Source organism: Gouania willdenowi, chromosome 17 (genome assembly GCF_900634775.1).
Source record: "Gouania willdenowi chromosome 17, fGouWil2.1, whole genome shotgun sequence".
In the NCBI taxonomy this organism is placed as follows: Eukaryota; Metazoa; Chordata; class Actinopteri; order Blenniiformes; family Gobiesocidae; genus Gouania; species Gouania willdenowi.
Genome location: NC_041060.1, coordinates 20,944,173 through 20,969,145, shown reverse-complemented (window position 1 = coordinate 20,969,145; position 24,973 = coordinate 20,944,173). Strand labels below are relative to the sequence as shown.

At 36.7% G+C, this 24,973-nt stretch overlaps 2 protein-coding genes across 2 annotated transcripts; one reads left to right on the top strand and one right to left on the bottom strand.

Moving 5' to 3' along the window:
* Positions 1 to 210: 210 nt before the first annotated feature.
* Positions 211 to 6,205, top strand: tceanc2 (transcription elongation factor A (SII) N-terminal and central domain containing 2). The gene is made up of 4 exons (XM_028473176.1): positions 211 to 637; positions 2,138 to 2,279; positions 5,031 to 5,224; positions 5,971 to 6,205. The coding sequence occupies exons 1-4, from the start codon at positions 539 to 541 to the stop codon at positions 6,157 to 6,159; spliced, it is 624 nt and encodes a 207-aa protein (XP_028328977.1). The 5' UTR covers positions 211 to 538; the 3' UTR covers positions 6,160 to 6,205.
* Positions 6,206 to 7,265: 1,060 nt separating this feature from the next.
* cdcp2 (CUB domain containing protein 2) lies at positions 7,266 to 15,692 on the bottom strand. The gene is made up of 6 exons (XM_028473098.1): positions 15,531 to 15,692; positions 15,058 to 15,405; positions 12,470 to 12,811; positions 9,031 to 9,384; positions 8,713 to 8,891; positions 7,266 to 7,651 (listed from the first exon to the last, which is right to left on the bottom strand). Exons 1-6 carry the CDS (start codon positions 15,595 to 15,597, stop codon positions 7,346 to 7,348), a joined length of 1,596 nt encoding a protein of 531 aa, XP_028328899.1. The 5' UTR covers positions 15,598 to 15,692; the 3' UTR covers positions 7,266 to 7,345.
* Positions 15,693 to 24,973: the final 9,281 nt, after the last annotated feature.

Here is a 24,973-nt window from a genome sequence, read left to right as displayed (position 1 = left end):
AAAGTTATGTTGCATGGCATGAAAATGAAACATCTTAACAGATGAAAGATAATTTGCTTTCAAGAAAAAAGGTAACTCGAAAACTAAAAGCTATCAACAATCCTCCACTTGTTCCGCTGCTTTAAGGTGTTTCAATAAAAAGTGTTTCCAGCTTAATTTATGATATTTTTCCGTTTCCGGTTTTGTGTCCGTCACTTCCGGTAACGGAGTCGGAAGTAAACACAAAATACGCATAGCGCAAGTTTAGCAATAAAACCACACGATGTTAGACTCACCTAGAATGGGCTATTTAAGCTAAAAGTCAAATACTATAGTGGAATAACTTATTTTCACCAAATACATTGTTTTTAAGTGTGGTTGGTCGGGTACATTATTAAAGTACCGTCCCACATTGAAGCACAGTCCAGGGCAAGCTTTCGTACATCCTAAACGGCAATTGGTTTACGGTGATTTTTATTGTATGTTTTCATTTAATTTGGTTAAATATATTTGACTGAACACCAAAATAACGAACATTAAGGGCAACACTCTGTTGGAAATGGACAAGTTTGTTGTGAGACTGGCTAAAGGTGAAACGCTTCCAAAGTCCAAGAGCCAAGAGAAGAATTACCGACAAACTACCATCGAGTCATTACGGGTAAGCAAAGAGTGACTGGATGAATGAAGCTATTTATTTATGATCTATAACAGATTAAAGCACTGTGTATCACTCATCACTGTTTGTCTTTTATATGATGGATCAGACATGGGCACCTGGTCTGATTTTGTGTGGCCTCCAACATAAACGTACAAAAAAACTAGGGATGTCCCAATGCAACTTTTTCCATTTCCGATATGATACCGATATTGCAGCCTTGCGTTTCGCCCGATATGATGTTGATTCGATACGATATCAGCACGAATCATACATACTTTTATCACTTATTTTGTAGTGTGGAATGTTAGAAAAGGCTTGATCAAGTGATGTTACTCAAACAGAGAACAATAGTCAGCAACAGTAGGTTACTTTGTTGGAGTGTGAACCACAGTCACCTATGGATAGAAGCGCTGGAACGGAAAATTTTGATCGTGGAGCTTATATCTGTGATTTTAGATGCAGTCCGATAAAATCCGATATTCGTTTTCTGGCTGATATCGGACCAATATCGGATCGGGACACCTCTAAAAAAAACAACAGCAAAAACACACCAAACGATCCCCAAAATGACTACAAAAATTTCACAACAATTACAGTTGTCAAAACAATAACTGGAAATACACAAAAATCACTCCTAAAACATAAAAAATTACAAAAAAATACACAAAAGATAACAAAATACACAACACTACAGAAATATCTGGGGAAAAAAGACATTAAAAAATCAATAAACTACCACAATAAACAAAAAATCACAGAAAAATGCACACAAAAAGACAGAAATACAAACATTGTTGTTCATTCCTGAATAATGCTCAGATTGGTTATTATTATTTAAAATGTTGACATTAAGTTTGATAATGTGGCCCTAGGATCAGACAATCACATTTTTTTGTGGTCCCCACTGTCATAAAAGTTGCCCATTTTTGATCTAGATCTTCTTTTCACCAGTGAAACTGAAGCCATAGACCCACCAGTGCACGGACACCACCTGTTAAGATCATCAGTAGGATGTTAGTGTATCTGTGAAGGTTTTCACTCATCCAGATCATGTTGATTCAGGTAGCTAAAAACTCTAAAGTTCAGTATCTTTAACAAAGACACCAGAATAAAGATGTCATTAACAGATCCTTTGAGTCCTGGATGGGCTTTACAGTGAGATGCTTCAGATCTGAATGATCTACTTGATGATGCTCCATGTTGAAGTTGTACAAAGAGCTTAAGTCAGTGTTATCAAGTGCACTGCAGCTACTGAAGCAGGTCTGTGCTTAGGGCTCACTATGGTCCCAGTTCACAGCTGAAAATATGAAAAAATGAGTTTTGGAATTATTGACTTCTGGTCACATGGGTCAGCTTTTTATTTCCCTTTGATCCTGTCACCAGTTTACCACTTCTGATCGATCATATCTTATGCAGCGCACTAGAGCTGCAGTTATGACAGCTTTCTCTGAACCAGTTTGTAGAGTTGTTCTTCACGAGTTGTGTATCATTGTGTTACAGAGGGTGGTGGTGATTGAGGACATCATGCGCTACAAGTCCATGCTGGAGCTGCCTGGTCAGAGCAAAGACAACATGTTGAGTGCCCTGACGGAGCTGAGCAAGAAGATCCCATCCCGAGAGGTGCTCAAGTCCACAAAAATAGGTACAGCAAGGAGTTTTTCCCGCTTAGATCCATGAGCAAATGAAAATCGTTGCACCTTTTTACTTTAGGTTGGTCGATAAATCAGATCTGATTACCAATTGAATCACAGCTAGCAATGCATGCTTATGTTTTAGCAGGCACAAAAATGATTATAATACTTCATGTGTTTATGAACGATATTGATGTTCATTAATTATTGAACCAGGGTATAGTCAGTTGTTTAATATCAAGTAGGTCGGACATGGTTTTCAGATCCTGGTGTTTCTATTAAATGAAATATCCAGAGAATCTAGTGACGTGTGAGATATTCAGTCACAGAAATGAGGACCTAAAGTGTATGATGTTCAACTTTAAGTCAATGTTTTTCCTTCATTACTGAACTTTAGCTGAACAAGATAAGAGAACTTGTCTTTGCACCTTGAACCAGGTCCACTGTTTGTCTCCTAGCCTGATTTAAAAAACACTTTATTTATCCTGTAGTGTGTTTTTAGGCATAATTTGCACAAACATTCAGAGACTCATACTTGGAGTAAAGCACTATTGGCACAGGATTAGTTTTACCTAGAAACCACATGTAATAAATAAATGACCCCCACCGCATTCGCACGGGATAACAGAAGCCTGAGATTTTGCTGAAAATTACGGACATCTCCCGGATATGATGTCGACACGCTGCGTATTGCGCAACATTCGCCAAGAGTAAATAAGCATGCGACCCGGAAACAAAACAACGCGTAATAACGCATCGGATCAATCCGTGTACCCTTCGTTCTTTGGTTATTTTGTTTTAAAACCAAATCAAAAAAATACAAAAAACAGATTTTTTTTGTTTTGTTTTATTCATTTAAAACCAGAAACAGGAAAACTAAACAAACAGCGATTTTAAAATGAAATCTGATTCTGTTTGTGTGATATTTACAGGGAAACTAGGACGAGTGCTTCATGTTTTAATTTAACCACACAGAACGACCGATTCTGCTGCGTTTGATAAAAAATGATCTTGTGTCATGTTTTCTACCTCACTCCGATGGCAGAGGTGTAATTTGTGTGTTGATGACGTTTCGTTAAAGACTTATTGATGCTGGAAGTCCGAATCTGTGATTATCTGCCAACTTTACCAAACAGTGTTACGGTCCAATTAGAATCCAGATAAACTGGTGACTGGATGGACTTTTGCTCCCGGTCCGGACATAAAAAGAAGCAACGCATAAGTGACATTACTGGTGAATTGAAACGTTATTTATACATTAATAAATCAAAATCAAAAAATGGATGTTACATAAAATATGCACATTATATGTGGAACCAGAGGTGGTGTAATGAATCTACTGGTGCTCCTTATTTCTTATGATCAACTTCCGTGTGTGTTGACGGCTGCTGTTAGCGGTATTTATGACGCGCAAAATAAACATTTTACTGTAATTGTTTTTGCAAAAGTGTCAAATGGTAGAAGTTCTAACATCTTCCTCACACCAGCGTCACAGTTGATAGTCAGTCACCAGTTTTTCTGGATACTATTTAGACCGTAACGCCGCAAAACAAAACATAAGCGTGAGCAGCTTTTTACGAGCTAAAACATCCACAGACTGAATGAAAACATGAGCAGGACCAGAAAACTCAAAGAACAAAGGGTGCACGGGTTCAGATCCTGCCCATTTCTGTCCAAATCACAGAGATGCCTTTTCGCATTGGATTAGTATTATCACAGGACCTCGGAGTTCAGCAAAATATAGCAGGTAATTTGCGGGGGAATTTTGACTTTACAAATTACTGACATGGCCGATTCGCATGGGATTAACTTCACAGACATTCTCCGCACTTATTACAAATCGCATGTGGTCCCTAGGTAAAACTAATCCTGTGCGAATAGGGCTTAACCCTAACCACCTACACTGACCAAGTATGACAGCTGATCAGCAGTTTCTGGGTCATGTTGTTAAATATTACTTGTAATAATATAAATTGTGTATTTTTTTAATCTCCTTTAAACTCAAAATAATGTAGAAATAAATGTGATATATTAAGTAAGAAGACAAGACAGAGAAAGCCTGAATCATAAATTTAAGATATCTCAGTCCTTCTAAATTCACAAAGTGGATTATCATTACATGTTTGTAGGAACTTTAAATTCCAAATTGCTGCAAAAACTTTACATTTATTCTCAAACCCAAGCATTTCTTGCAGATAATCTCGTGAAATTCCTTCAAATTACATTAAAACCAAATTTAACATATTTTGACTTTAATATCCAGGAAGTGCTGATGTCTGTGACTTATTGATATCGTAAATAAACATAATACTAGTTATGTTGAAATTGTTATTTATTTCCTTTTTTGTTTCGCCAGAATTCTTGCTTGTTTGTAGGTGCCAAATACTTTTTATTTTACACAAGAATTTACAAATAAATTCTTAAAAATTCATACAATGTGATTTCCTGGATTTTGTTTTCATATTCTGTCTCTCACACTTGACGTGTACCTATGGTGAAAATAACAGACCTCTCATCTTTTTAAGGGGGACAACTTGTACAATCAGTGGCTGTCAAATACTTTTTTGCCCCATTGTATTTACAATCAAACATGGTCTTATAAAGTTCCTCAAACTACAATGAGTTTGAAACTTCTGGTCTAATCTATTTAAACTAACAACAACTAGTTCTGAAGCCCATTTGTGTTTGGGCTCCGTTTTAAACTGCAGCATGACAACGCAGCAGTCGGACTGATGCTATTTAAAAAACGCCTCTCCTCGAAGGTCAGACTGTCAACAGAACCCGTAAGCATCTGGACCCTGACGTGAGTGCACTGGCATCAAAGGTGTACACAGACTGGAGGACGTTCATCGAGGAGAATTCCAATAAGCCGGCTATTGAAGTGCGCTCTGACAAACAGTCTGAAGGACTGAGGAACAACGCCAGGAGACTAATGTCTGAAGCCCTGCAGGTCAAGGTGGGAAAAAATCTTTTGTTTCAGTGTAAAAAGTAAAAGCTTTTATTATTTTTAGAGGCTGATATATGGACTTTTTTCAATATCGGCCATCGGCTGATTTAATTTAATTTAATTTAATTTAATTTAATTTAATTTAATTTAATTTAATTTAATTTAATTTAATTTAATTTAATTTAATTTATTTATTTTGTTTATTTAGTTTTTTTTAGCAATTTAGAGTAGCCATTAAAGGAAAAAGAAAGAACATAAAAATAATAAAAAATAAAAATATTCAACAAAAAAAAAAGTAATAATAATATTAGCATGTGCATGGGAGAGGTGGAAGCCAATAGGCTTACAAATAAAAAGCCAATATAATAGGATATGGATATAATATAATAGTGCCTGATCACATATTCCTACTAAGGATATAATAGGATAAGGATTTTTGTATTACTTGGTTGTGTACGGGTATTATTTAAAGTTCAATAAATGTTAAGAGTTCTATTGGTGTATTTAATTTAGTTTCTAATGTATACATTCATATCATATGAGTGTTTCAATTGTCTTTCATAATCAATGTGCTTTAGAAAAAAGTATATCGGCCGTCGGCTGAAATTTAAAATAAAATAAAATCGGTATCTGCATCGACCTTTGAAAATCCCATATCGGTCGACTTCTCATTTTTTTACCTCTCTATCTTTTACCAAAACGTACTCTTCCGTCTGATTGGTTCTTAACATTTGCACTTCCTCTCTGGTCCACAGGAGGAATGCGGTCTGATCGAAAACATCGAGAGAGAAGTCTTTCACCAGAGCTCGAGGCTGGTGAGCGGAGCGTACAGACGCACCGTCAGAGCGCTTGTGTTCGCCTTCAAACACAAAGTGGAGATCAGGACTCAGATAAAGGACAACACACTATCAGTAAATCAGCTGGTGTCACTATACAAAAAATAGCCAGGGGTGAATTGATTTACATGGTGCTTTAATGTTTTTTTTTTTCAAGTTAAGAAAATATAAAATGTGTGGCACATCTCCAGACGTGGACTCGTTTTAAGGATCATGCTCCTTTAGTTGTTTTAATAAAGATCTCTTTTTTACTACTATGAGTGAACATTTATGTATACATTGACTTTTTTATTATATCGGTAACACTTTACATGAAGTTTTATATATAAGGCTGACATTACGCTGTCATTGTCTGTCATTAGCATGAATAAGATATCATGAAGGCTGTCATTAAGTGTTGTTCGCTAATATACGACACCTATTGGAGCTATGTTGGCATTTTTTGGGTTAGGTGGAGGGATCTAGTGGTGTTAGGGGCAGGGTTGGGGTCAATTGTAATTGTAATTGTGTAATACACACGAGGACTTTGACTTTGTGAACTGTTAACTGTGAACTGTTGGTGAATTGTTAATTAATTGCAATTATGTTTGTCAATGAAAATTTAAAAAAAAATGTGTCGCTGTTGTAATCGTAATTAAATTGTAATTGAGTTTAGATAATTTACTTTCTAATTGCCATGGAAGTTTTATGAAAATGGTACATTATCATTGACACAAAACTAGGGAACCATGTTACAGTTCTACACAGTTAACAATTATTAAAATATGTTTCTTATCAAACTTTTCCACATTTGACCATTTAAAAAAACCCAATTGAAATCAAGGGGTATACTCGCACAGAAAAAGCTCAGACGCCCACACTAAAAACATTAAAATCTATATATTCATTGATTAGGAAATAAATGAGATGATAGTTGTTTTTAGTGTATTTTACAACCGTTATCATAAGAGATGCTAACACAAGAGGAAGGTTAACTTTCATGAGGTTATTTATTTGTAATTAATTGCATTTTAGTAAGTGAAAATGCAATTATAATTGACTTTCTGAGGATAAAAAATGAATTCTAATAAAATTGTAATTGGGAAAAAAAATGCTGGTCACTGTAATTGTAGTTGAACATGGATATTTGAAAATGTAATTGACCTCACCCCTGGTTACGGGTAGGGGTTATGACACCTTATTCATGTTAATGACAGGTGTCGTGTCATGTCTGCCTTTGTGTATAAAACTTAAAGTGACCATAGAATCCTCAGCAGTTGTGTTGATAATAATTCGTACATTATGGCAAACCTTACTAAAGCAGCACCAACCACACAATGGCAATCACCATGAGAATGACAGCCAGAACACAAATGCTTATAAATACAATGTCACTCAGATCGTGAGGCACGGCTTCTGCTTCCCTCTCCTCGTGGCTGTTGCCACTCTCCGTCTGCTGGCTCTGCTCCTCCAGTCGACGCTCCTCCGCTGAGATGATGGACACTGATGCAATCTTTCTCAGGGCGTCACACTGCACCCTGTATTCTTGGACGTTCTGCTGCTTCCCATCAGAGAAATCGATGTAGAGTTTGTTTACAAGCATGGTGATGTTACGGTGTTTCTATAAGGAATCGTATACATTTGGAGGTTATTTGTGGTGAATTACAACCAGGGTTGGGGTCAATTATCATTGTAATTGTAATTTAAAAAAACAATCTGTTGCTGTTGTAATTGTAATTCACTTGTAATTGAGTTTAGATTATTATATTTTAACACAAACCTGGGGTACCATTTAACAGTTCTATACATACTGTATGTAGTTAACAATTTTTAAAATGTTTCATAACAAACTTTCCCATATTTTACCATTTAAAAATCATGTGATATACTGACACAAAACAGGCTCAGACGCACACAACAAAAATATTAATACCACTATTTTCATTTATTAGGAAGCCTAACAAGGTCACTAATAGATGAGAATCAAATTGGATATTTATGTTTAAGCGTATTTCTCATAAGAGATGCTAACACAAGAGGACGGTTAACCCTTTAACACCTGTAATATTTAGCATCTGCTTATTTTGTCTATAAAATGTTCAGTAAATGTCCTATGAGGAAATGCTTTTACTATGTTTCCCATAACACTTTAGACTTCCAATAATCGGCCGGTTTTTTTTTTGTGCGTCTTTGTTTTAACAAATTATTTTATGTTCTACCTGTGCAATATCATTTTAAAATGAAGAAAAACACAAAAAACGAAATACATTTTTTGAGATTTAGTGGGAAGAAAACAACGAACGCTCACATGAATAACAGATTTTTCAACAAACATGTAAGATTTCGAATGTAATAAAACTATTTACAATAAATACAATGTTTTTCTAGTTTTTTAGGCATTTTTGGCCCTAATCACAGTAGGTTTTAAAGGATTAACTTTTATTAAGGTTATTTATTTCAGTGCACTTTAGTGATTGAGAACGTAATTGTAATTTTATCTGAGGATAAAAAAAATTTGAAAAAATGTTGGTCACTGTAATCATAATTGAATTGTAATGAACAGGGATAATTGAAATTGTATTTGCAACTGAAAAATGTAATTGACCCCAACCTTTATTACAACTATCTACTTTTAAATGTGAACATTTACGTGTTTTAGAAAGTAGGAGCTGTGTTAATTACCTGACTGGCAGTGCCACAATTGACAAACTGAGCCAGTATCTTATATGCAGTTGCTGTTAACTGTGCTGTACATGTTGGGTTCCCCAGGTAGATGCTTTCGCGGTCCAGCTGAGGTAGAGACTGCTGAGCTATCAGGATAGTAAATTCAGATCTTGTGCAGCTGACGTTTACAGGCACCACTTAGACAGAAAGCACAAAACAAAACAAGTTCATCAGGGACGAGTTCTTTGAGTTAAATGTCGAAGTGAGCGTTAGCAGTGAGGCACTGATGCACAATACATTATAAATGAAACATAACTACCATAGAAGAGCAATTACCTCCAAGATAAGAGGCGGTGAATCCTTTATGAGCCTCGTTTCTGTCCGTCCTGAGTACCACCAGCAACTTGTTGCCCTTGGAGATGAGAGAAGGAGGATGCTCCCTGCCACAAAACCGGCCCAACATGGTATCTGCCTCACTCTCTCCATCGTACACCGCAACAGAGTCATAGTCGCACTCATTCGACAGACTGTTTCGGTCCTCTATTTCCATGAAGGGGAAGAAGAGTTTGATCCGGTATCCATCCGCCAGAACAATGCTCCAGTGGCAGTTGATGTTGTTTGGGTAGATGTTAGGGAAATGTGGACTGCTGAAGTTTCCACTTACAGCTGACAGGACTCGTTGGCATTCACCTGTAGAGAGGCAGGCCGTTGGTTTGTGACTTTTATGTTTGAAATGTGCTAAATACAGTGTGGTTTAAGGTTGGCTTTTACGTTGCATGGACATTACCCTGGCATTTATCAAGGTTGATTGTTTTCTTGCTTGGAAATGTGTGGAAAGGGCACAGTTTAACAGAGAGAGTTGTGGTGTGGGGCTAAGATTTTTGTTTATTTACATGTTTATTTTATATTTCATTCAAGACATAAAAAAAAAAGAATTTTATATATATATATATATATATATATATATAGAAGGAAGTAAAACGTATAACATCTGCCCCCTCCTTAAAAAGAAAAAAAAACATTTACATTAAATAAAGTCAAGCTGCAACGCAGTTTACATTATACCATTTCATATTTACGACACAAATTCCATCAATTAAATTTAGAATGGCGATATATAGATTAACAAAAACCTTTTATAAAGTATTAATATATTCATACCATTACATACATAATATATATTATTGCTGTCCTAGGTAAAATTGTTGCCCTTCTTTCTTTAACTTACTAATGCTATATGATTTAAAAAGCTTTTTAAACTGGTTTATGTTTAATTTCATCCTTTAGACAGTTTCATAATTTAACCCCTGCTATTGTTCTACTCATCTTTTTCACTGTTGTTGGATCTTGAAATGTAGTTTGCCTCTGAAATTACTGTATATTCCCCTTCTCTCTCTAAAAATATTTTCTGCAACCCTTTTGGAAGAGCACCTTTAGTTGTTTTATAAATAATTTGGACAGTTTTGAGTTGGATGAGATCTGGGAGTTTTGAATCCGGTGTTTTTAAGAATAATCCATTTGTGTGTTCTCTGTATCCTACGTTATGAATCAGTCTGACGGATCTTTTTTTGCATTATGAATAACGGTTGGATGTTCGTCATGTATGTATTTTCCCAAACTTCTAGACAGCAACTCAAATATGGTAAAAACAAGTGTACAATAAAGAGTGTGCAATGCTTTTGGATAAAGAACGTGTCTCGTTTTGCCCAGGACAGCAATACTCCTCACCAACTTCCCTTTAATGTATTTAATGTGTAAGGAACTCTCCATAATCCCTTCTCATCCTTGTGAGAGCAGTCGGTGTCGGTGCTTAATATAAGTTTGGCGTCTGTAGGACACTGTGCTTGATCTAACATTTACATGTGTCCTACAGGTAAATGAGGTTAAAGTGTAAAGGTTTCTCGCCCTGACTGTCGTATGAGCCGCGGATGACTGATTCAAAGTGTGAAGCTAACGGGTGAGCATACTCTGAAAAAGGAGCAGCCAGTGCCACACTCACACTAGAACAACTAGCCGCCACCCAGACACACAAAAACACACAAAATGACTCAAAAAACCCCCCAAACTAACCCATATGATGGCAGAGAGACACGTGAAATGACTTGAGACATACAAAACTACATCAAAGGACAAAAAAACAACTCAAATACAACAAAAACCTCAAAAAAATGACTCCAGTAACACTTGTAAAACCACTACAAATATAAACCAAATGCCTCCAAAAGGACTTAAAAAAAAATAAAACAATAGAGAAGTACAGAAAATGATTCCAGACATACAAAAATACACAATATGACAACATATACACAGAAAATGTGTCCAAAAACACACAAAATGACTCCAGACAAATGAATCAACAACATAAACACACAAAATGACAACAGAAACACACAAATCCACAACAAAATGACTCATAAAAAAACCCAATAAATTACACAAATGACTTAACCATAATCAACCTAACCATAGCAAGGCACATGGGGTTTAGTTACTTTTTAAAAAAAAACATGCACAAAATTACACAAAATGACAGAAAACCAGAAAAAAATGCTGACACTATAACACTATAATATTTTTGTGACCCCACTGTAAGGCAAACCAACGAGAGGCACATTTACAGTATGTATCGCACATTTCATACACAAGGCAATTCATTGTGTTTTACATGAACAGACAATATTTTGAAAGTTTGAAAACAAAAACATTAGAGTTTTAAATAAAAGTTGACCATTTATCATCTAGGCCCTAGGTTCCCAAAGTGGGGTACGTGTACCCCCAGGGGTACGCAATTTGTCATAGGGGGTACTAGTACTAATGCTAATGCTAATATTAGGCTAGTGCTAATGTTAGGCTAATGCTATGTTGATGTTAATGCTAGGTTAATGCTAATACTAGCTCATGCTAATGATAATGCTAGGCTAAAATGAATGCTAGGCTAAAATGAATGCTAGCAAATGCTAATACTAGGTTAATGCTCATGCTCGCTAATGCTAGCTAGTGTTAATGTTAATGCTCATGCTCGCTAATGCTAGCTAGTGTTAATGTTAATGCTACGCTGAAATGAATGCAAGCAAATGCTAATGTTATGCTAAAATTAACGCTAGCAAACGCTAATGTTAATTAATGCTAGATCATGCAATGTTGATGCAAATGCTAGCAAGTGTTAATGCTAGGTTAATGCGAGCAAATTTCAATGTTAACGTTAATGCTAATGTTAACTAATGCTAGCTAATGTTAAAGATAGGATAATGCTAAAAGTAATGCTAGGCTAATGCTAATGTCGTGTTCAATGGCCAGCACCTACATACTCACTTGCATTTTCTTCAGGAAATGCAAATATTCTAGTTATATGTGATTCCTCAACAGGATAGGTGAAATTTAGAGATCATTTTAACTGTAGGGCTACATTGTATACGACATTGCATTATTATGTTTTTAAGTGTGCTGGACTGTGAAAAGTTTGGGAACCATTGATCTGGGCTACTGCTGCAGCAGATTAATTGCATATTTCAAGAGAATCATTCACTTGCTCGCACATGCTCTCTAAGGGTCACTCTTTTCGAAAAAGAGGTGGGCCACTCAAAAATTCAATTTAATTCTTTTATACCAAACTGAACTTTTTTTTTTTTTTTACTAATCTGCTGCTCTATACCTCTTCTGTTAGTCATATTTATTGTGTTTTTAGTGGCTGTTCTTTTAAACCTATTTGAAAAGTGACCCTTGAACATTTTACTTTATAATGATGCTCGCACAAACCAAAATTAAAGTATCTTACCTGAGAAATAGTAGGCCTTGAAACCCCGCCCCCCAATGTTGAAGTCAGACTTGAAAACAACTAGAAGTTGGTTGGAAGTGGTCACTATGTTGGGGGGCTTATCTACTCCACAGTATTTTCCTAGGTGTCGGTGGGAAACCGTTGGGCCGTCAAACACGGCGACAAAGTCAAAATTGCACCCTTCATTGTTTTCAAGCTGAAAGTCCCAGAACACCAAGGTGACCACGCTCACGTTTGACACGTGGATGGACCAGGAGCAGTCTGCATTGTTGCTGTAGTCCTCAGGGTAGCCTGGACTGGCAATCACACCTGACAGTCCAGTCAGGACTCCACCACACATGTCTAGAAGAATTAAACAACATTCAGCTGTTTCATTTCTCTTACGTTATGTAACTATCTGAATAACATGGCTAATAAACCTCATGCATTATCAAACATGATTACATGGCACTAACTAGTGTTTTCAGCATGAATAGGAGTTTTGACTAGAAGATATTAACTCATTTTAGAAGTTATTATTAGTCCCTTACTCATGTTGTTGATTGATGCTTGATCTCAGCCTATACCAGTCAATGCATCAAAGTGTCCTTGGGCAAGACACTGAACCCTAAGTTGCTCCCAGTGGTTGACCAGCGCCTTGCATGGCAGCTCAGTCCCATTGGTGAATGACTTGATACTTTAAAGCACTTTGGGACTACTTCAGTGTAGGCATGTAAGAGCTATATAACTCAAGTCCATTTACCATTTCTTTTTCATAACAAATTATGTTGTTCATAGCAAATATACGCAAAAAAACCCAAAACAAAACGTATTACATCTAGTCGTTTCTTTAGTCGAATAGTTAGAATCTTTAAACACAGGACGTGATGTTAAACCGTCCTTTGTGCCCAAAGATGGTAGTCTCATGAGGTTTACCATTTGAAAGTAGCGTGGGAGCTGTGTCTCTGATATGGGAAGGATGTGAATTTGGGACACATCATCAGTAGTGTTCCTTTGAATCAGTGGCTGTTTCTGCCTTTTTAAACACTAGACACCCTCATCAAAGGTGGCCAGCTACAGGGTAATCCAGTCATAGCTTGCATCATATAACTGTTTCCCACTCTCTCCTATCTGCAGCGTTAGGCCACTTCACCTTAGAATAATGTTAGTACTAAATTTTAACCATAGACTGCTGCACGTTACCTCGATTATCGTTGAGTTTTTAAAAGAAAGCCCTTCTCATGCATTGGGTAAAATGTGCTATAATTGTACAATATAGCCAGCAGAGGACACTATGACATATGTTGTTGACTAGTAAGTATTCATTTGTACCAACACACCTTCCCATTACTGCACTGTGTGCTCCTCAGTGTTTAGAGGTACACCATGTGTGCTCTGCAACCCATCCAATATGAAACTGTCACGTTAATTAATCTATTGTTTTGTGTATTTCAACACAATTTCCTCATTCTTTCCATGCGCGGAACAACCCCCAGTTGTGTATTTGTCAGAAGTATGGGGTGGTTGTCTAACCTATTTAAGATATGATCACAAGTACATTTTAAAAGAAGCAATTTTTCACATTTCAAGACCCAACCGTTATAATTTTTTGTGATTATTTTTTAATTCAGTTTTATGGTTTCTTCGTGAAAGACACATTGAACATTCCCCATATGTTCTTAGTCGTGCCATTTCTGATCAACGTCCAGCCACTTTCTTGGGTTCAGGCTGTGGTTTCTACCTATTATATTGTTATACCCACATGGCACATTTGACATGGCACTGTTCTAGAGTTCATATATTTAGCTATAGCCTACTTAGAGTCTGAGAATTTTTTTTTCTTTTATTTTGAATTGAATGGTGTTATTTTAATTAAAAAAAGAGTTGTACATTGTGACAAAGCTTTTATTTCATACAGATTCCTTTGTGGTAGTTTCAATTGTGCAAGATTTGGTCTCTTCCTTTTTAGGTTTATATATGACATGTTTACTGTATGCAAGGGAACCGTGGCAAGATCTATTCCTGAAAATAAATGTAGGGGGTGAAAGTCACTAGTAACTTTTATTTGGAGTACTATTTATGTGAGCTACTTTGTACTTGTATTTGAGTATTATATGTATGACTGACTTGTACTTGTACTTGAGTACAATTTCAATCAAATAACAGTACTTCTACTTGAGTAGGATATATCAGTACTCTTTACACCTCTGCCTGTCATTCACCCAGTGAGCAATGGTTATTTACCACCAACAGAGATACACATGGATGCACATCACAAGAAAAAAAAGAAAAGCTCGACTAAAATGTCCAATATCTTAGTCCTGTCTCATCTTGTTGACATGAACGTTTTTATTACCAAATACCCATTTTGCCTAAAAGGTTTTGCATACTACTGTGTATCAGATTAAACCCTATGTTTCCGTAATCAAACATGTCCTGAAGGAGCACCAATTAACGCCCTTCCTCCTTTTTTGATACAATAGTTTGATTGGTCACGAGGTCGTTGCTAATATCAATGAGTCATTATTCCTTCAGGCTGTAGAAAATCAGCTCACGGTGGCGTTTTTTCAGCTGATTGCTGTCACCTCACATTAAACACACCATATTACCTTTTCTGTAGCCAACACTGAAGCCCCTGTGGGCCACATGGCGATCGGAATGAAAGATGATGGACATGACATTCCAAGAGGAGGTGAACTGAGGTGGAGATGTTTCACCGCAAAATGTCCCGAGGAGGTTCCCTTCGTCCTCAGATATGCCGTTGTAGATTTTGATGTAGTCGTAGGCACAGCTGGTATGGTACTCCAGCTCAAAGTGGTAGAAGGTGAGGAGGACGGAGGAGCCTTCCGTCACCACGATGAGCCATGAACAGTCCACGTTGTAGGGATATAAACCCGGGAAGTTTGGACTGGAGATGTTACCGGATGGAGCCGAAAGGATTCCTCCACATTTGACACCTTGCGATCAGAGAGATGGACAACTGGAATAATTCAAGACTTATAAAAGTGTATACAGCCTGACAGTAAACTATAATATTAAAAAAAACAGCATTGCTCCATCAAAGTATTAAATGGCAACTCACCTTTTTTAGAAGCGGCCTTGTCGATGAGGACTAGTAAATATATCAGTGTAGTCACCTTTAGAATCATGCTGTTTGGTATTGATTCTGTTTTTGTCACACCTCAGCTCCAAAGATACAACAGAAACATGAGCGAACAGCCTGGAGACATCAGCAGCCGTGCCTGCGGAGGTAATAGGACTTTGAAAAATTTATCCACAGCCCTGAACGAGGAACCCAATACTTGCGAGTAGCCACGCTTTGCCCTCTTCGCTAAGGTTTAATGACTGATATCCAATAAGGATGAGTGGCTTGTCGGGACACTGTTTGGAGAGATGTTATACATTTTTAATGACGGTCAAACACACAGACAAACACACACACGGAGCACAACAGCTGCAAGAGGAAAGAAAGGTGATCACATGGGTTATAAATGGCTTCATGACAAGGAATCTGGAATTCTGATGCTACCACACGCAGTTGTACAGTTAAAGCATAATGTGAGGATTTTGTTTTACAATACTCATTTAATGCAAAAAACAAAACATTCAAATATAAAACATTTTCATAATAATATAATACATTGACTGTATATGAACTACTTCATGAGTTTCTTGGTTTACAATGATGTGTATAAATCTTAATACATTAAGTATAATATATTAGTGTTATGAAATAGATACTTATCTTTTAAAAAGCTCTTAACAATATGTTTAAGGGAGTGGCTATGGATACGTTAAACATATCTAAACTTATCCATAGACTGCCACTCTATGCATAGGCAGCACCCCTCATTGACCAGTTTATATACTTAAAGTTCCGTCAGTTGTATAGTAGCTCAAATTTATTTTTAGCTACCCCGCTAACCCTTTTCTTTTAGCCCTGTCCCTAACCCTAAAATGTTTATTTTTATCGGATATGTATTTTTAAAGGTGGAATTTGCCATTTTAAATATGTTGAAAAAATGAAAATGTCAAAAGTGGGATTCAAACCCACGTTAGCAGAAGGGAGAATTCTTGAGTGCAGCGCCTTAGACCATTCAGCCATCCTGACAGAGTGAAAACACAGGCACATTACGCTTATGTAGAAAAAGTCCAGAAATGTACCCATAGTTCCATGGGCTATGGCTACATTTAACATATCTCTAGACACTTTCTATGTTCAATTCTGGCCTGTCTATGGCTGCGTCCGAATAGTCCCTCCTATCTCCTTTCCTATCCACTGTTCTTTCACCCCAGGAAGTGTTTAAGTGGTGGCCATGATAAAGAGCGTCCGAGTTCTCTTTAAGCTCAGGAAAAGAGGCTCAATGCTTCCTTTATAACTTCCTTTAGCCTAGGAAACACTGATGCATCCTTTACCAAAGGAGACAAGATAATGCTGACCCACAATTCATTGTGGCGACAACATTTAAAGGGACACGCACACCCGAGCGCTGACAAGTAACGGAGATCATGTAAGTTACCAATGCAATAATATTTGAAATAAATAATCTAAAACCCATATATTATTATGTGTAAGACATATTATCAGATTATAACTGACATCAAACAGACACTCTGTGGTTCAAGAATAAGAAATCAGAGACATTTTTATCCACATTATGTTTTATTCAACATAATTCATATTAGTGAGTGGAAGATTTACATTCAAACCATGTGATTTTTGAGATTATATCATCGTAAAGTGTTGTAAATGCGCTTTTAGTCCATTTTCGGAAGTCTGTAGTTTTTTCCACCACGGCAGACGTCACTAACCTTCACGGCCTTCAGATTATTAAGTCACCTCGTTGAAGCGTCTGATTGTCAAAAAAAAACGAGATGGCCATTTCCTAACTTCCCTCCTAACACCTTTCCTTAACCCCGTGACGTCACCCCCACGGGGTTATGGAAAAGTGGATAGGAAAGGAGATCGGAGGAACTATTTGGACGCAGCCTATGTTTTTTGATGTCTTTTTGTCACATGATCTCTCTTGCATAGCACATACACACCTGTTTTTTTCCTGCTTTAATCAATCATGTCCTGATGAAGACTCTGTGAATTGACATGACATCCCTGTATTAAATAAAGGATTTTTTTTACACCTCAAGAGAAGCCTCAGACCTTCAGTTTTGGCTGCCGCTGCTACTTTTGTATTACTTTTTGACATACCGGAGAGGCAGGCCACTGATTCCCTTCTTCAAACCCATTAAAAAAAAATGTTTTTGATCTAAATATTTGGGTTGGAGGGCTGTTTTGGTCTTGATTTTCATGTTTCATGTTTATATTATGTTTAGTTTTATCTGTCCGCGTTTAGGTTAGTCCTTCTGTGTTTTTGGCGCCCCCTGTCAAGTCTGTTTGTAAGTGCAGAGTGCATGTGCTCATCTGTCACAGGTGAATCTGATCCCATTAATTACCATCCATCACCACTGAAGGCGTGTGAGCACAGAGGGTTTGCTGGTGGATTGTTCAAGCTCAAGTCACCTAAGGTGTGTTGCTTTTGTGTTTTCCCCTTCATATTTCATAAACTCTTTGAATTTTTACTTTCTTCTGTACTTTCCTGGTTTTGTTTTTGCACTCCGTTGGATGGTTCTCAGACTTCCTCCTCATTTTTCTAAATTATTATAAAAAAGTAATATGTTGTGGGATGTATCTGTTAAGACCAATCTTCAACAGTCTTATGGTCTACAGAAGCCTGTTTCTGTGTTTTGTAGCTTAAGTGTTAAAGAAGAAGTTGCAACCATATGTGTTGACATTGGTCCGTTTCCTGCACTGGGAATATTTTAAAACCCAATTTGTGGTGGAAAAGTCTCTAAGATAGACAATGACTTATATTATTTTTGCTAAAAGGCTGATGTTGGGCCTTTTCAGTGTGATTTCAATACTTGTATCTTGAAGCAATGCAAAGTATTAGAAAGTTGTTTGTTATATGAACAAAACAAACAAAAGTTTCAGACCTTTATGTAATCTTGGAACTGATGAAAACACTTAAAAACAAAGATTAGGCCTATTTTTAAATCATTACAGTGGCTGCAGGCATATGTTTCTTATTGATTTGAAAGTCTTTTTATTAGCTTACAAAGCACTGCATGGGTTTTGTCCCAGATTAAATTTCAAAGATGCTTCTATTTTATGAACCATGAAGATCCTTCGGCTATTTCTTTTACATGTCCACTTTGTAGAACAAGATATTTATTTATTTATTTATTTATTTTTTGCAATGTTGCTTATATCCATTTATGCTTCAAAACTCTGAAACGGTTTGCTGGAGGATGTAAGAGTTGCTGCACATTTAGATTCTTTAAAACAAAGGCTGAAACCATCTTATTTGTTTGGCCTTCACTTAGAGCTTTGCTGTCTTTGCAAGTTAAATAATTCTTTTTGATAAATTGTATGACTAGTTTCAGACCTTTTGTATTTAATAGGTATTTCAACATTTAGATTTCTTAATTATGATCTATTTTATATGAATGCAAGCTTTTATCTGATATTTAATGTATTTCTTAAATCCTGAGGGGAATAATAATGAATCCATCAGATTTGTCAGATTTTTTTTTCTTTTCTCCACATGTCAATCATATCCTAAAACTCATCCTTTTCTGTTTTGTCAGTTTTATTGCTGTACGGCGTAGATCCTTGTACAGCTAATAATCCTGACTCAGTGGACTTTATAACAGACGTAGAGATGAAGCACTCCTGGTAAAAGCCTATTTTGGAAATGAATGCTTGCTATCGCAGTAGTGCGGTGAAGCTCAGGGCTTTTAGACTGAATGAATCTAATGGCTTCCTGAGAGCTTCACTCCTCACCACAGAAACCTACTAGATGGTGCTGTTACACTGTGGAAACTGTAGCGCACGTCACCTCTGGCTTTTAAGTATAAGGCACACAGGGCACTAAGCTGAAATAAATAAGAATGCGATTAAAATCAGCCCAATTTCCCCCCCCCCCCCCCCCCCCCCCCCCCCCCTTCCTCGCATCCAAGCTAAAATGAGCTGCCATGCTTTTGAATTTTAATTCTGTCCTCCTCTGAAAACTTGTCATTGTTCAAGGATGTGGATATTGGGAAGCACTGAAATGTGTTTCACAAAGATATGCAGCTTTTGAAGCAATTACATCACTTATTAGCGAGTGAATATTTTGGAAACAAACAAGGTTGGATTTGTTTTAAAATCTCTTCTGAATGATGGGAAAGTTTAGCATCTGTTGGGACTGTAACTGTTTTTTTTTTCCCCTGCTGCTTTGAGCAATAAAAAAAGGTGCGGAAAACATGTTCAGGGCTTTAAAATGCTATTGTTCCTGATCTAAGAAGTGGGCGGCTGTTTGGCAGATATGCAAAATGTCCAAATATGTGTTAAGGATTTGGCCTGTTGACAGCAATTGCATCTGACATATTTTAATCACAGTTACTAAATGGCAAAATTATGACAGTGTTGACATTCGTGTTCGTTTGTGTAAAAAAAAAAAAAAAAAAAAAAAAAAAAATATATATAATCTGCTTCCAAAACATATTTTTCCCACGTCAAAACAGATTAGGTTGGAGGCAGCTGTAAGAATAACTGCTCCTTCTGATGAATGTTCTCCACCAATGCAGACACGAGGTGAATATATAAGCAAATATATCATACGGTGTGAAAAAGTTCAATGCTTCTGTCAAAGCATGCAGCTTGGCTGAACATCTCAATGCCATTTCAGTTTTTTTTGTGTGTATGCAGTGCCTGGCTGGAGTTTATTGTTGAATATTATTTAGTGCGTGTGGGTTTGTTGTAGATAAAGCCTGAGGATAAACTCAGATAAGTTAAATATTGTGCATGGATTCAAGGTGGACGGATGGCGTAGATTGATAGATATCATAACATAACAATGTTTTTTTCATACCCTCAGCCATTGATTCTGAAAGGGTCATATATATATATATATATATATATATATATATATATATATATATATATATATATATATATATTCCCCTTGAGTTATATTACGGCTTTACAGGGAGTTTATGACAATTCCAGATTACTAGGAATAAAATTAATGTAATGTATCCCTATTTGACTGTTTTCAAAGGTTTTTGTTTATATTTTAAGTAGTTAATAAATTATGTACGTATTCATTTGTGCGTGTCTATTAATGTGTAGCCTATATTTAGCTGGATAAAATGTATTTAACTTGTTTTAGCATGGTGAAACATCACTGGAAGCATAAAACATAGTTTTGGGGAAAAATTGATATAGATGGACATTAATCTTTCAGTTAAATGACTTAAAAATATAATGACAAGTAAAACCATGGCTGTAAATGTTTGCAACAATATGACATGAAATCAAATGTAGTTCTAATTCTTGAGGAAGTTCAATGCACTTGAGGTATGCAGAGGACCCAAATGCTGAGTCGGTGGCAGAAGGATGGAGCTCTGTTTTCATAAGGTCATTTTAGTTAAACACAAAATCTAAACAAACTGTAAATCGAGTTTATCATGCAAAGCTTCTCACAAGGAAATAAACATGATGTATACTGTATACAGGTATAAATGAACTCCATTTACCATCCTGGAGGGGAGATGACCAGACTGTCTCCAAGCACCCCTTTAAATAGTGAGGGAGGACAATCATGAGAAGAGGCACACCTGAGCAGAAACTGATGACGTAACGCAAACAAAAAACAGATCCCAACTTAACATGATAACACACCATCTCCAGATCATGACAGCACTGCTGGTAAGGAGGCACTCGGTGTTAATAGAGATGCATAACTTAAAAGAGGTGGAGAATCTCTGCTCTATGTTTATTTTCATGAGCAGAAATGCTGTTTTCTCCTCCCGTGCTGTGGTTTCTCTAACATTTCCATTTCCTGTAACCAAGGACAGGACTGATTTGTCATTGCACTACCAATTCACGCAGCTCTCAGACTGGATTATGGACTATAAGAAGTTAAGCCTCCCTCTAAAATTATGTGGGCAATTAAATACCCACTATTTGGGTTATGCAACAGAAAGAAGAAATGATCGACTTTCCTTTGGAAAAGCTGTGAGACCATCTTTAATCAGCCACATTTAATGAAGTGCCTTTTTTGTTACTGTTTTTCCACACTGATTTAATTGCCTTTAGCATAAATAGGATGCAAACACTTAAAAAAAGTAACCCTGGGAATTAAGCTATATGGCAGTAATGTGAGGAATGAGAGTCCGTTTTTAGAGGATTAAGGAGATTTGTAATGTTTAAAGTCAAGCTTGTATCCTCAAAGTGTCTAAAGTGTATTATATCATATTCCTATACAGCAAAGGGGGCAACATGGAATATAGGTTTTACGAGTGAGGCAGTGACACTGTCGTTAAAGACTTAGAAGTGCATTATAATGTTTTTCAAAAATGTATGGCTATACACAGCTGATAACCTTACAAGTGAGGAATAGAACAAATCCTCTTTGAAATTCATGTTTTGTACAGTAAAGAGGAATATTACCCACCACGAAAAAACACATTTACTCACACTTATAATAAAGATATCCTTAGGTGGGTTCAAACTGGATTGAGCAGTTAATCATTTATAACTATATTTCGACCCAATTATCCCTATTCAGGGTCATGGGAGTCTGCTTGTGCCTATCTCCAGCTCTCTCACTGGGCGTTAGTCATTGGGTATGCATTGAATGGGGCACCAATTACTCACACTCATTCAACCCTATAGACATTTTAGAGCTAACGTAACATACATGTCTTTGGATGGTTTGTTTTCTGCTAGAATAAATGAACTACCACAATGCTTTAGGCTGTTTGGGGTTTAAATGTAACATTCATATAAATGGCAACGTTTTCAAGCAGAACGTTGCTCTAAACCAGTGGTTCCCAAACTTTTTGTGCCCAAGGCACACCAAAGGACAAGTAAAAATAACGTGTTATCACTCATCATGTACACTATCACGGGCGACCGTACAAGAAAGCGCTCCATTTTCCCTCTCGCCGTTTCTCCGTTTTAATGTTGTCCTACAGCCTTTGTCGCAGTCTGATAATTCCAGCAGCAAAATATTGCGTTCAAGAATTGTTTTTAGGTATAGAGTTTGCCTCTGTATTATGAAATGAGTACATACAAAGTAGTAAATTAAAATATAATTATTTTTGTGTAGTTGTATATTGCAATAATAATGTATGTGTCAAGTGTCTTTATAACATCATGGCTTCTCACAGTTGAAAAAGGAAGGACTTGACCAGAATCAGGATTTCACTCCAGTGACAAGAAAGGTGAAAAAAACCTTTGAACATAAAACACAATGCAAATAAGTTCATAATTTTTCATCAAACAAGGTAAGTACAAATAAGCATAATTTCAGGTCAGTACATTATATTTGGTAAAAGCATATTGTAAACTTGTTTTTATTAAATCAATGCAGGTAAGTAATCAGTAAAATTAGGCATTAACCAAACAGAAAACTAGGTCTACTTTTATAACCTGAAACCATTTTTCTTATGTTTAAATCAGTTGTAGATATTACAATTTTCTCAACAGAAATATTTTTATATTGTACGATTTTCATACATAAATTAAATATTTTCACTCAGTATTTAAAATGTCAATTTCTCTTTAATAAAATTCAAACTTATTTTAGCCCTTTCATACATGATCAAGGTTTTAAACAAATTTTAAACTGATTTCCTCTTCTCATATAAACAACTTAATTAACTGACATTTTAACAGTCCAGTCACTATGATCTCAATAGTAGCCCTTTGGTTTCAGCCCTTTTCCCGTGCGTATTGTGCAGTGCACGTTTCAGGTGTTCTCAGCTCCGTTGTGCACAGCCAAAGGCGGGTGACTTTCACATCAGTGCGATTGCGCTCCCCGTTTGGGAACCACTGCTCTAAACATCACACCCCTTTGTTAAGACCATACAAGCCGGACATTGTTGCCCACATGTGTTATTGTAAATTTAAAGAATAACTAAACCCTGCAGTTTTGACTGACAGGTTGATTGATTTACTTGTTTGTTGACTTTTTTTTTTATTGTTGAGGCTGATGATGCTTTTCTTCAAAGGTGACTGTGGTTGATCAATGTTTCCATAGAATAAATGCATGCATTGTGTTTAATTTAAATTCAGGGATTATGTGTAGTTGAAAAGTTTGTGATGTTTCATCGGTGCTTCAAAACCTTTATACAAAGTCATAATCCTTAAAGGTCCAACCATTGTATGTTTTTCTTGACTTGCGTTGTCACCCATTGTTATGACATACATTTTTGGTTCACTGAAGTTTCCGAATGGGTAGTGTCGGAGTGATTGTCTATTAGCCCTCAGATGGAGTGTTGACCTCTCCCTGCCATCCTCCTTGAATAAGTTTGGAAAGGTGCAAAACCCAATGACCCTGATATTGGCAGTTATAGGAAATTGATGGATGCCTCATCCAGAGATACTGTCTGTCCAGCACACACTTTAAAGTATATTCCCAGAAACAACAAATTGTGCATCTTCATTCTCAATTTATTAAGTATGTTTTTGCTAGTTATGCTACTTTGTGACAGAGTATATTTTTCTTACATGATTGAAGGCAACTCACAGATGGTTGTCCTTTACAGCGAAGAAGACCACGTCTTTTTTACTTGGTATGAAAGTGGAGAGGGGACAAGGGGTGAAGTCATGACTTGCGCATAACTTTGTTTCAAGTGAGTGGAAAGTTGCGCTTGGTCTTCAGCCTCTCTCGTCCTTACATTTGGATCCGATGGTAAGACGATAGCAGGACAACTGGAGAAGAACGTGGATGGCCAACAATGTCTTGTCTCACTGTGCCCTGTAAACGATGTTTATTTAAATAGATCATTTCAAAAGGTTATTAGCATGATTGTCATTATATTGTGCAGTAGTACTGAAAGATATGTAGGTTTCTTCTCTATACTGCCAGTTATCTCTGTAGACCTGTTGCATTTTAACACATACCAGCAGAACTCAACACCCACATTTTGTTGATGACACATAAAGGCTTGGAAATCACAGTTGCAGGAATTGGCCTGCAGTATGACTGATAAGTGGCCCAAACTTCTTGCACCAACCAAACTATTGTACGGTGTACGCCCAGCTCAAGAAGATAAAATGACTACTCCCAAGTCTCTGGACGCACTCATGCTTCTGGTACTCGCTTCAATTAAAAGATCCAGAAACCTTACCTTTTTTTACACTAATCACATCATAAAGGACGACACTTTAGGACAACAATTTAGTAACACCGTACAAACAGTGTCACAGTATAAAAGGACATGCAAAAGAGTGTATTGGCAGTATCTGCATTTTATGTCGACCGCTAATCAAGAGCCCACTCATTTGCGTAAGTCATATGTTTGCCAAACAAGCACTAAGAGTGTGGAATTGTGCAAAATCCATTATTAAACTTACTGTTGAATTGGTTTAATGTAATGGAAGAAGGTAAGCGAGTCCTTCGCTTTGAAATTTTGGCTCTAAAACAAAGTTACAGCTAGGCTATACTGTGTTTTGTTTTTGTTGTAGTGTTAGCT

Excerpts from the sequence above, each read along its gene's own strand:
- cdcp2 (XM_028473098.1), bottom strand. The coding sequence starts at position 15,597 with ATGATTCTAAAGGTGACTACACTGATATATTTACTAGTCCTCATCGAC. Across the intron at positions 15,406-15,530 it reads CAAGGCCGCTTCTAAAAAAG|GTGTCAAATGTGGAGGAATC; the intron begins GTGAGTTGCCAT and ends TCTGATCGCAAG. Across the intron at positions 9,385-12,469 it reads CAAGGCCTACTATTTCTCAG|GTGAATGCCAACGAGTCCTG; the intron begins GTAAGATACTTT and ends GCCTCTCTACAG.
- tceanc2 (XM_028473176.1), top strand. The coding sequence starts at position 539 with ATGGACAAGTTTGTTGTGAGACTGGCTAAAGGTGAAACGCTTCCAAAG. Across the intron at positions 638-2,137 it reads CTACCATCGAGTCATTACGG|AGGGTGGTGGTGATTGAGGA; the intron begins GTAAGCAAAGAG and ends ATTGTGTTACAG. Across the intron at positions 5,225-5,970 it reads CTGAAGCCCTGCAGGTCAAG|GAGGAATGCGGTCTGATCGA; the intron begins GTGGGAAAAAAT and ends TCTGGTCCACAG.